General features: G+C 39.2%; 2 protein-coding genes across 4 annotated transcripts in view; one reads left to right on the top strand and one right to left on the bottom strand.

Moving 5' to 3' along the window:
- Positions 1–750: 750 nt before the first annotated feature.
- Positions 751–12159, bottom strand: CRIPT (CXXC repeat containing interactor of PDZ3 domain). Its single transcript, XM_077749298.1, has 5 exons — positions 12056–12159; positions 6503–6568; positions 5762–5816; positions 1973–2076; positions 751–1647 (listed from the first exon to the last, which is right to left on the bottom strand). The coding sequence occupies exons 1-5, from the start codon at positions 12069–12071 to the stop codon at positions 1583–1585; spliced, it is 306 nt and encodes a 101-aa protein (XP_077605424.1). The 5' UTR covers positions 12072–12159; the 3' UTR covers positions 751–1582.
- Positions 12160–12322: 163 nt separating this feature from the next.
- PIGF (phosphatidylinositol glycan anchor biosynthesis class F) overlaps positions 12323–12456 on the top strand; it is a 36617-nt gene continuing 36483 nt past the window's right edge. For all 3 annotated transcript variants that reach the window (XR_013331367.1, XR_013331368.1, XM_077749293.1), the window contains exon 1: positions 12323–12410. The gene's annotated coding sequence lies outside the window, so the exon portion shown is untranslated. The remainder of the gene's footprint in view (positions 12411–12456) is intronic.

Raw genomic sequence — 12456 nt, 5'->3', positions numbered from 1 at the left:
CAACCGAGCCATCCAGGAGCCCCAACTTTTATTCAACTTATGGTGGCAGTCATATTATTATTTCAACAATATGAAGATTTATAATACATATAGCCTACTCTGAGGTATAATATTAACAAAAATCTTCTAGAAGAACCTGAGTCTGGCCAGTAGGTCATTTATGGAAGGACGTTTTGCAAGGCACGAATGTGAAATGTGAGTTGTGGAAGTCAAGATCCCACCTGATACCTGAGAAATGTACTTTCCTAAAGTCGACCAACCCAATTTTTAATGGATCTGGGCCACTCTCTAACTTGATCCTATTATGGGTCCCTTGTGTAGATTTAATGAAAAACCTCTAATTGATTAAAGCGTGAGAAGATACTACTTGCTCTCAGAGCTTTTTTATTATATTTTGCATCATCTTTATGATCTTTCTGGATAAGAATAACAATGTATCCCAGAAAAACACTATTTCAGAAACCTTATAGATTAAGGTTAAAATTTTAAATATTTTCCATAATTTTAAAAGAAACAGAAATATAGTATCTACACCATGTGTACCATGTTCTCTCTCCTGCATATTTTATAGTCATGTATGTTCACATACCGCACCTGGCAATAGGTAATGTTTTTGGTTCCCCATAGTAGACTGCAGGCTTCAAAAGCAGAAGTCCAAAACTTCCGAAGGCAGCACAAGAAAAATCTTTGTTTGAACCTCAGAGTAGTCTTTTAGCAGTCTATGTTATATATAAAAAAAGAGTCAAAATGTTGGTTTTGTTCTATTTATTTTTAGGGGGTGGGGAGGGGAAGGTTAAAAAAAAAAAGTTTGTTTTTTGCTTCCAGGAGCCTTCCTAAAGAGCAGTAACTCATTTGTTACACATTACCATGGAAGAACACTGTTGTTTTGGATTTTGTGACCATTCGAATTCGAGGTAATATGAATAACCTGTATTTTTCTGAAACTCAGTGTGTTCATTTGGACCTACATGGGCTGCCCCTTGTATTCTCATAGGAAAGGGACTGGCACTTTGGCATAAAGAATAAATAAAAAGCATCATAACTACAACTTGTGATTGGGGTCTAGGCTAATTACTAAGGAACTCTTCAGCAAATTATGGTCTTGGATATTTCAATGGCCTGGGAACTTACAATTAATAAAGAGACTGCTCATTCTAAGAACCATGTGACTAAGAAGGGAATGAGGGAAGTTACAAGTCTGATACAAAATTCAGAGCATAATGTCCATCAGTAGTCTCTTTCTCACTTCTGTGATATCTATAAACAAACAGTGAGGATAAGACTTATACACATAATGATAAATAAAAAGTGTATACAGAACCGGGAAAATATTTTTCATTAAATTTGCATTTATGCTAGTTCAACGAGATGCTTGTGAGGAAAAGAACTAAGGCAGAAAACTAGTTACACTGTTGTTTAGAACTTCCTGAAAGCAAAAAAAAGAATACTAATCAACTAATCAACGGTTTAATATTCACTGTCTTAAAATGTGTTATTTTTAACTTGAACATCTATGTTATGCCGTGGAAATTCAAAGCAAAGAGTAAAATCACATAGAAAGCCAGAAACATCATCGACACATCTACACAGATGTTTGCTTGTAGTTTTTGGTATCCAAAACCTTTTTTCCACACATTGCACAGATGCCTAAAACAAACAAACAAAACATGTAAGCAATCAAATCATAATCCCAACTCATAATACCAATCAATTACCCAATATCAACACTTTGGTTTATTTAAGTCACTCCTGAGGCTTAAAACATAATTTAACAGCATCAGAGAAGAGAAAAAGCAAGCACGGACTGGCAACTATGAATCGGGTTCTAAGTGTCATCTTGCCTTCGAAAAAAGAGCACTTGACTAACAGGACTGATCTATGAAATGATGAAAGGCTACTCCTTTTCTGTTATCTACCTCAGAACAAAAGTAGGCTGGAAAGGACAGGAAAAACGGTATTGAAAGAAACTTACCCTTTTTGTAGGCACAGCCCTGGCAGTAATGAGAACCCGGCTGGTGCACTGAACTTTTACAAATTCTGCAAGTGGAGAACTTATTCTTTCCATACGGATCGAATCTTGAGTTGTTTTTTAAAGAAAGAAAAATGAAAAGTAGAAACACTTAAATGACTTCCCTTAAACAACAAATGGGATTAATCCATGCTTTGTACCCTCTGTGCAACTCTACCATTGATTAGACACAGCACGTTCGCAGCCAGCTACCCTCTCTCACTGCTCCTGCACACCCCTACCCCTTCCATAGGAGTTGTAAGCTTATAAACAGTCAGTTGTACTTAATCCCAAGCCTATTTCTACAAGTTGTATTTGCCAATATATTTGTGTGATATAGTTAAATATTATGGAAACTGATGAAATGTGGGTGGAAAAAGTGACCAATTCTATGAAAGACTGCTTGAGGATGGGTAGATAAATGTGAAGCACTGAACTGCCACTGAATTAGGTGAGACAACTTCAAAATAGGTGCTACATCATAAGTGGAAGGACTTGGCACTTTGCAAGTGTCATTCTTGCTCCACTTTAAGACACCAGAAATGTGCATTCTGGTTATGATTTATGTGAGGAAAATGATGAAGAGCTCTTATCAGTAGACTCATACTCAAAAAGCCTGTCTCAGTGCCAAATGACTGATGAAGCGTGTACATGTATGTGCTGTAACTTACAATAAGGTATGTGTATCTTTTAATGACTGCCTACTTTAGCTACATTTTCAATGAACTGATCCAATCCCTTTGCATAAAAGAGTTTCTACTATATAAAAATGCCATTTTACAGTGGCTGGAGTAGAAAATAATTCCTCCTAAATTGGCCATAACCTTCATTAACAATACTCATATACCAAATACCAACACTGTCCTAGACCTGGTTTCTTCTCTGGGGGTGCAACACCTCATTTTCGAAGGTTAACTTTTCCAAACCCAAAAGAATGTCACCTTACTCCGCACAAGGGAAGACAGGGTAGACACTATATCTCTTTTTAATAAGCTCGATTTGTTTTTATCCATATGTCTGGAGATTACTTTTGCTTAAAACCATATTTAATTCTAAGATGCACATTTTATTNTGACTGGTGTGAGGTGGTATCTCAGTGTGGTTTTGATTTGTATTTCCCTGATGAGGAGGGATGCTGAGCATCGTTTCATGTGTCTGTTGGCCATCTGGATGTCCTCTTTGGAGAAGTGTCTGTTCATATAATATGCACATTTTAATATGTCTGGCATCTTACAATTCATGGCAGAGCTTTTTCTTTCTTAAAGTTATGATACATCTTCTAAGTGTTGGTATCTTAGATTCAGTACAATATAATGGTATGCTTTCCAACGTGAGACATTTAGAGTATGCAAAAATAATAGCTACTTATTAATGATATTGTAGTAAGGCTGAGAGCATAAAGGAACTGGAGGTATCTCAACCTGTACTGTCTATAAAAATTAAAAAGTGGTTAATAATAACTGGACAGTCTTAGGAGACATCAATAAGTTAGAGCAATACTTAGTAAGATGCTCCACTGAAGACCAAGTTTATTATGCTGTTTTATATCCATTATTTAATAAGCACCATTATGTGTCAGGCACTGTAGGTAGTAGAAGCTTCATTATTATTATTATTATTATTATTATTAATTTCTAATCCTTGGGACAATGTCATAAATAAGTATTAATTCATTCAGCAAATACACGAGTGCTACTATGTGCTTGTTATTGTTTTATATACCAGAGATGAACTTGACAAAGCCTCTGCCCTCTCAAGCTGTCCTCCTTATTGTAGTGAGGAGACAGACAATAAATAAAGGAACAAATGTGCCTTTCAGATAGTGATACACATTGTAGAGAAAATTCAAACAGGATACTGTGGCAGACATGAGGGGAAGGAGGGGAAGACATTAATTCAGATACCAGTTAGGGACTCACTCTTAGGAGGTAGCATTTCAGCTAGATTCTGATAACAAGGTGCCAGCTATGTGAACTCTGCAGGATGAGCTCTAGGAGGAAGGAACAACAAGCATAAACCTCTGCAGATGGGAGTGGGCTTGGCCTCTCTGATATAGGAGTAGGTCCAACAGGATGTCACAGAGGTGGGAGGGGCCAGATCACGGAGAGCCTTGTAAGAAGGTGGAAGGGGGCTTAGATTCTATTCTATGTGAAAAGAAAAGCAATGCAGGGTTCTGAGAAAAGCACTTATGTGCTTTAAAGGACCACTCTGGTTACTATGACACTAAACTATAGGCAACTAGAGAAAAAGCACAAAGACAAAGTTACTACAGCATCTAAGTAAGAAATAACAGTGGTTTGGAAACCAGTAAGAGCAGTGAGATGGACAGAAGCAAGTGGATTCAGGGTATATTTTGGCAGTAGAGCTAAAGAATTTACTGATGAAAGGCAAGTGAGGAAAAGGGAGGGATCAATGCAGAGTTCTAGCTTTCAGGTTTGCACAACTGGACTGGACAGTGGTAGAGTAAGACTCTGATTAGAAGACTGAAGGAACAAGAGGTTGCCTGTTAGACATCAAATTGGTAAGACAAGTAGGCAGTTGGATATATGTTTGGAAATCAAAGAAGTCAGGACAGGAGCTATCAATCTGAGAGTTATTAACATACAGTTTGAATTTAAAGCCATTAGACTAAAGTCACTTGAGGAGAGATTATACATTTGTAAATAGAAAAAAAAGACAAAGGTCTAGGATTGCGCCCAGAAACACTTGACTGAGAAGGAACGGTGAGTTGGGGGGAAAAAAGTGTGGCAGCCCAGAGCCAAGAGAACACAAGGTTGCAGGGACGCCTGGCTGCCTCAGTCAATGGAACGTGCGGCTCCTGATCCTGGGGCTGTGAGTTCAGGCCCCACAATGGGGGTAGAGCTTACTTAAAACAAAACAAATACAAGAAAGAGAGAAGAAAAAGAGAGGAAACAGAAAGTTGCAAAAATGAGAGCTGTTAAAAGGTTAAGTGAGATAAGAATAGAGAAGTGGCCATTAGGTGTGATCCTGCCGAGAGCAGCCGCAGAGCGTTGGTGGGGCTGAAGACTCATGGGGTGGCAGAAGTGGAGAATGGAACTTACATTGAGAAAGCATCTACATAAAGCTTTTGAAAACGTTTGCTGTGAAGAGAAGGAAGGAAATGGGGTGGCAGCTGGCAGAGTTCATGGAATTTTTGACTGGGAATAATAAAGCATGGTGTCAAAAAGTAGTTTTTAGGGTACGAGACATTTTTATCTCCACTCTTAGATGAAAAAATAAAGTTCAGAAAAAACTGGCCTAACTTTGTTAAGGCCTCAGAGCAAGAGAGAGACAGAGTCTAAATTCAAATTTAGGTCTGACTCCAGAGCTTCTGGTCTGTCCACATCTCTCTATTGCCTCCAATTTGTACAAGATCTAGATAAAATAACCTAGAGTAAACACAAACCAGGCAAGATTATTCCATACCACACTGAAGCACTCAAGTGAAACTGCAAAGTAGTTTTAGGGGTAAGGCCAGAACCATAGTTTTGAGACAAAAAGAAAAAGGATGAAGTAAAAGTCATGTTTTCTGGTGAAATTATATATAAAAAATAGTAGTAGTATCTTCATATATTGATAAAGTGAGGAGGATCAGGGTGAAACCAGCAGGTTATAACAAACAGCTTGGCTCTGCGTGCTGGGAACTATGTAACTGTTTCATCAGGATAGAATGACACACCCCAAATTCAGTATGCCTAAGATTAAAAAGAGTGGAAAGTTATATGCCCACCGTATAGCTGCTCCTTTACCTACCTTGCTTTTTTTGAAGTCAAAGCTTTATTTTCATTCAGCTTTCTTCCACCACTTTCTATACCAAAAATACACATATTTTAGTGGGTTATTTCTGCACATCTGCATTTAACAATTGTTAAAGAGTTCATTCTTTGACCTCCTACCAAGAGACTAGCCAATGTCAACATTTTCAAAATCTTCATATAATAGCCATGTTTTTAAGACATCGCTTAAAAAGGAAGCATTTACTATGAAACCATAAAATTCTTGATAATCAATTTATTTCTCAGACTCAAAACAGGACTTTAAGAATGGGTCTACATTTATCTACTGTAAAATCTAGAAGCAAGTATAAGTGTTTCTTTTCCTTCCCTGTGAAAATATCTTAACTGTATATAATGATATGAAGGTGACAACAGTGTAAATGATTTAAGAATATTAAAGTCAGGTGAAGAAAGGGGGAATTCAATATATACTCTAATAAAGCCGAATCAAATTAATTACTATGATATACTCATTGGATGAAAATCATTTAATGATTTAGCATTCTCTTACCTCACAGATTAGGAACCCCTAACATGTAACCAAGAAAACTAAATAGAAGATCATAAATCGTTGGGGGGGTGGATCTAGAATTCTATAATATTTAATAGATGAAATATTTTGTGCACAAAACATTTCTTTTTACAAATAATGTAAAAGCTAAAACATCAGTCACAGGAAGTATTTGATTCAGCTTCTGATTTCTAAAGAGGAAAATACCTGTGGTGTTCCTTGCACCGGCCTTCCATGTGTCTGGAGTGATAACCGTACCAAGTTTCTTCTCACCTGTTATAACAAGATAGTAAAAGTAAGTGGACTTAGGGTTTACTGTCTGATAAGTACACTACTTTGTGCCTAAAGTTCACAATGGTATCAACCATCTTATTACAGTCGAAGCCTTTTCATGCTGCGGTAGGGGCTGGGAGCTGAGACTGAAGTTACTAACTGTGGGTAATGGATAACTGACCCTCAGTAAAATCTTTCCAGCACGATGGCTTATGAGAGGCTCTCCCTGTACCTGTATACTTTAAACAAATCTCATACATCTACTTATCCCATAAATATACTAAGCACTTAAGATATATAGACCACTATACAAAGTTAGGGAAAAAGAAAATGATAAATTGGATAAAGCTCTAGTTTCAAGGAACCTCCAACACACTATTTTCTCGAACAGTAATCCTTAACCTGGACTCCACAGGTAGAACTCAGACGACAAATGAATAGATGAAGTTGGGGCGCCTGGTGGCTCAGTCGGTTGAGCGTCCGACTTAGGCTCAGGTCATGATATCACGGTTCGTGGGTTCGAGCCCCGTGTCGGGCTCTGTGCTGGCAGCTAGCTCAGAGCCTGGAGCCTGCTTTGGGTTCTGTGTCTCCCTCTCTCTCCGACCCTCCCCTGCTCACACTGTCTCTCTCTCAGAAATAAACAAAAACATTAAAAAATTTTAAAAAAAGAAAAGAAAAAGATGAAGTTGTACCCTTACTACTGTATGTCCATTTTTCTTCTTGTAAGAGTCCATAGCTTGCACAGATTTTTAAAGTGGTTAGATACCCCTGAAAGAGAACCATTCAAACTAAAATGTAATCTATAAAACAAAAAGTATAGTAATTGACAATGAAAGCACCAGAAGAAATAGCATGGAGGAAGAAATAACCTTGGCTAAGGAAGTCCAGGGAATTTCTGGAGAAGGAAGTAAAGAGTGTCTGGATGTTACAGTGGATTTGGGAAGAGAGGGAAGAGAGGATGAAGGCAAACTAGATAAAAGACATATCCTGAAGAAAGGCATAGAAGGCTAGCTCATGGGCATGCAAAGTAGTTCGGTTTGGACAAGGAGTAAAATGAAATTGGGTGAAAATGAAATTGGGAAGATAAGCTGGGACCTCATTGTGGAGGGTCATCTTGAATGTCAGGCTTCAAACATAGAAAGCCAAAATTATTTTCTGCACACTGAGAATTTATTCAAGGTTTTAAATTTGGGAAATGATAGAGTGCACTTATATTTAGGTTCAATTCAAATATCTGTTGTGATTACTCTAAGTCATCTCATAATGATATGGCATAATGATGAAGGATGGTAACACAAAGTACTTACCCTTTGGTCCTACTATCCAGCATTTGGTAGGAATATAATACTTGTTGCGTGAATGAAAACAAAAAGGACAAAATACAAGAATGGAAGGTGGAGTTAGGGTTTAATTGAAGCTTTTTTTTTTTTTAATATTTTATTTATTTCTAGGAGAGAGAGAGAGAGACAGTGTGAGCAGGGGAGGGTCAGAGAGAGAGGGAGTCACAGACTCTGAAACAGGCTCCAGACTCTGAGCTGGCAGTCAGCACAGAGCCCGACGCAGGGCTCGAACCCACGAACCGCGAGATCATGACCTAAGCAAAAGTTGGACGCCCAACCGACTAAGCCACCCAGGCGCCCCTAATTGAGCATTTTTATACAGAAGAGACACTGATTAAAGATTCCAAAGGATATAGAGACAAATAAAGGGCCTAAAAGAGGTAGGGAGGGACGGCAACAAGGACACAAACAGAATTTTTCTTGAAAAAACAAAGGGAAAAAAGTAAATGCGTATGGATACAGATCTGATTATGGAAACAGTCAAAGTAAGAGGAGGTGTTGGGAATGTTCCCATTTAATTACCTTGCTTTTCTTATACCTGTAAGGAGGTATTTGTCAACAGAGGATGGAGTACGTGAAGGTGAGGGAAGTTTAAGGCACTGAAGAGTTTGGAATAGTCACTAGAGACAGAGGACGAGAGGGCTGACTTAAGTAAAAAAGATTGATGAATAGTATTAAAGATCTTGGATACTAGGAACTGTACACTTTTAGTGGCACCAACTGGCTCATTTGTGCCGTTTTCCCCAGTGGCCTTCACTTGCATGCAGAACGTTTTAGAGACAGAAGAGCCAGGAAGGCAGGAAGGGCACGGTTTGAGGGGAAAGGGGCTGGTAGAAGATCATATTCGTCTAACTCAGAGTGATGGAGACCTCAGTTAGGGTATTTGAAAGGCAAGGGAAAATCGGAGCTCTTGAATGGGAGTAAATAAGCAGGACATGCAAGTGTTTGGAGGCAGATTCGCAAAGGGATAGGAGAATGAAAGAGAGACGACTGAGGCTTTGTCACTGGGTGACTGGGAGGATTGTGATGCCATTAAATGATGGAAGAGAAGGTACAGGTTTGTGAAGCAGGATGACACATCCAGTCTTGGAAGTACTAAACCATTAGATAACAACCAGCTAGAGGGTCCCGGTATTGTTGGGAGAAAATTTTTCTATTGGTGCTTAGTTTAGAGAGAAGTCCGCTGGAGATGTGGATTAAACATGTACTGGCATGGCTCTGCTACTTGAAGCCAGACATTTCTAAAAGAAAGAGTCAAAAGCCCTTTAAAACTCTGCAAAAAGGGTCAAAAGAAGGTCAGGTATAGATCACTGGGAAACATCTACGTTAAGGGGAAAAGGAGAATAAGAAAACTGGAAAATTGTAATGGTAAAGAAGCACAGGGATGACAGCTCAGAGCCTGGAGCCTGTCTTCAGATTCTGTCTCCCTCTTTCTCTGACCCTCCCCTGCTCATGCTGTCTCTATCTCTCTCTCAAAAATAAATAAAGCATTAAAAAAATTTTTTTTAAAGAAAGGAAGCACAGGGAGAAGTAAATTCAAAGAGGATCTAAACCAAGTTTCAAAGTCAGAGGCATAGACAAAGACTGAGAGAAAGGTCTTTTAATTTGGTGTTTCGGAGACCACCAGTGAACTTCTGAAAGTTCTTCCAGTAGTGGGGCAAAGTGAAAGTTTGGAAAGCACTAAGAAGTAACTGAAAATATGAATATATTTTATGATGACGGCAAAGAGAGAGCTAGGTAGTTGCTTGAGAGTGTACCTTTATGTATAGGAGAGATATGAGCTTATTTATAGGGTGAGTAGAATGAGCTGATAGATGGAGGATATGAAATATGTAATAAAAAAGAGTACATTTTTAATTTTTTTTTAATGTTTATTTATTTTTGAGAGACAAACAGAGCACAAGCCGGGGAGGGGCAGAGAGAGAGGGGGAGACACAGAATGCAAAGCAGGCTGCAGCCCTGAGCTGTCAGCACAGAGCTGGAGGCAGGCCTCGAACCCATGAACCAAGTCAGATGCTTAACTTGGTTAACTGACTGAGCCACCCAGGCGTCCCACAAGGAGTATATTTTTATTTGAGGAATAAGATGGTATAGAAGGTAGAACGGTAGTAAAACAAAGAAATATACAGAGTTAGACTTTTAGCCATGCAGAGAAGTAGAAAAGCAAAAGGCCTTTTATGACACATATCATGTCGCAGAACAAACTATGTGTATTTATTTTAATACCATATCAGGTCCTGGGTTCTCAAAATTTTTATGTGCCTTAGGAAATTAACTCCCACAATTTTCCCAGTATCCTCAATTTCCCTGGGGAAAAGGCACTTAAAGTGTAAAGCACATCACACAAACAAATTAACAGGCAGAATACCTGTCCTCTAAAGCTAAAATGTACAGCATTAACACAAATTACACAGAAGGCCAAATTTATATGTTTAGAACTACACTACACGAGAGAAAAGGTATTATGGAAGGTGCATAACCGAAATATGTGTAAGCCATATTTACTCAAACAAGCAAAACCAAAAAATCGCTTAAGTACAGGATGGAATAGAGTTAAAGGACATCAATGTCAAAAAGCTTAATGTACTTTTTGGAGTGATAAAAATATACTAAAATTGATTGTGGTGTCGGTTGCATAGCCCTGTGAACATACTAAAAATAACAAAATGATATATTTTAAATGGGTGAATTGTACCTATGTCAATTACATTGCAATAATTATTTTTTATTTTTTAATTAAAAATCAGTTTTTAAAGTTTATTTATTTTGAGAGAGAGAGCGAGAGAGCAAGCAGGGTAGGGGCAGAGAGAGAAGGGAGAGAGAGAATCCTCCCTCTCTGTGCACTGTCAGCACAAAGCCCATTGTGGGGCTCAAACTCACAAACGGTGAGATCATGACCGGAGCCAAAATCAAGAGCCGGATACTTAACTCACTGTGCCACTCAGGCATCCCTCAACAAGTTTTTAAAAACTTAATGTGAGATGATGGTATAAAGCATAGAAAAATGAAAATATTATTTCCACACTACCCCTCATAAAAGGAAGGAGAGTTTAATTCTCCGTGCCACATACTGGGGGTTATGATAGAAATAACCAGTTTTTGAGTATACACGAAGGCACTTCTGTATCAGGCTTTACCTACATTATATCCCGAAACTCATAAATTATGTATTATTCTCATTTTTCAGATGAGGAAACTGGGGCCAAGAAATATTAGGTAACTTGCCCATGATTATTCTTTTACCTAATATAAGAACTGTGATTCAAACTCATGGGTGCCTGTGTTTAAAGTTTTATCTACTAGGGGGGATATAAACAAAATTGATCATGTTTATGTTAACACAGATAAGAGGACTTGAACCCTTGCCTAGAAGAGCCAGAGATACCACCCTGAGGAAAAAATGACTTAGGGGTATGACAGCTGTTTTAAAATGTATAGACAGTCTATGACATCAAAAAATCATAAGAAATTTTCTAGAAACCTTAAGGGTTTGCATTAGAATCACCAGATGGTGACTACAAGGAGGGAAGCCTTTTCTAAAAGTTAGTGACGTTTACACAGACTGCTTTGAAGGAGATGAGACTTTCTGAACCCTGCCTCAATACCACAAGTATTCAAGCAAAGAGTATCTAAGCCATTTGACAGGATGCTAACTTAAGAGCTGCTAGAGGAAAGATAGGATGCCCTGTGAATTTTAAATTTCAAAACAACGAATGGTGTTTTAGTACTGTCATGTCCTAAAAGTCGGTCAAAGGTACTTTCAGTAGTAAAGACAGCAAGCAAAGACAAGTCTCAAATCTTGCTTGGGACATACTTCTAGAAATAAAAAAAAAGCATTCCTCTTTTAAAATGTCTGCTAAATCTGGCAACTCTAGGACTTTTAAGATCCATTCCAACCCTGAGGGTCTGTAAGGCGAAGGAGCCAGTCAAGACCTGTATGGGGTGAGATCCCGGGTTGGCGGGGAAGGCAAAGGAAATACGAAAGCAAGTACAAAACTGAGACCACTCTAAACGCAAAACGACTATACGGTTGCTGGGGATGGACAGGAATGGTCAAAAGGGTAGGAGGACAGGCTGGAACCCGAGAACTGTGGCCGAAAGGAAAACAAACAAAAGGCAAAGGACCCGATGCAGCCTCTTAACTCACATTTTTCGCACACCATCCTTCTCCGACGGTTCCCTGGGCCACAGAAACAACAGCAGCTTGAAAATATCAACACAACAGCGAGAAAAAGATTCCCCTTCCGGGTTACGAAATCCCACTTCCGGGCCCTCCGCCCTCCGCCCCGCCTATCCCACACCTGAAAAGCAGCGGGAGGAATTAAACGCCAGCGGGAAGAAGAGGCTGCTCCCATTGCCCGCCCCTCCACTTCTGCAATTGGCTGTGCCGTTTTGGGTCTCCGCCCCACAGGCCTGCGCATGCGCGAAGGTCAGGGCGGCCGGTCGTACCTGATGGTGGGAGGTAGTAACCCCCGTTTATCTTCCGCTGGCGGGAGAGTTAGGTAAGCCCAGCCGAACCCTCTCGGCACGCGAGCCTCTCGGGGATGC

This window comes from Crocuta crocuta, unplaced genomic scaffold (genome assembly GCF_008692635.1).
Source record: "Crocuta crocuta isolate KB4526 unplaced genomic scaffold, BGI_CrCroc_1.0 scaffold118, whole genome shotgun sequence".
Lineage (NCBI taxonomy): Eukaryota > Metazoa > Chordata > Mammalia > Carnivora > Hyaenidae > Crocuta > Crocuta crocuta.
The sequence above is the reverse complement of the archived record's forward strand: the minus strand, read 5'-3'. Positions and strand labels throughout refer to the sequence as shown.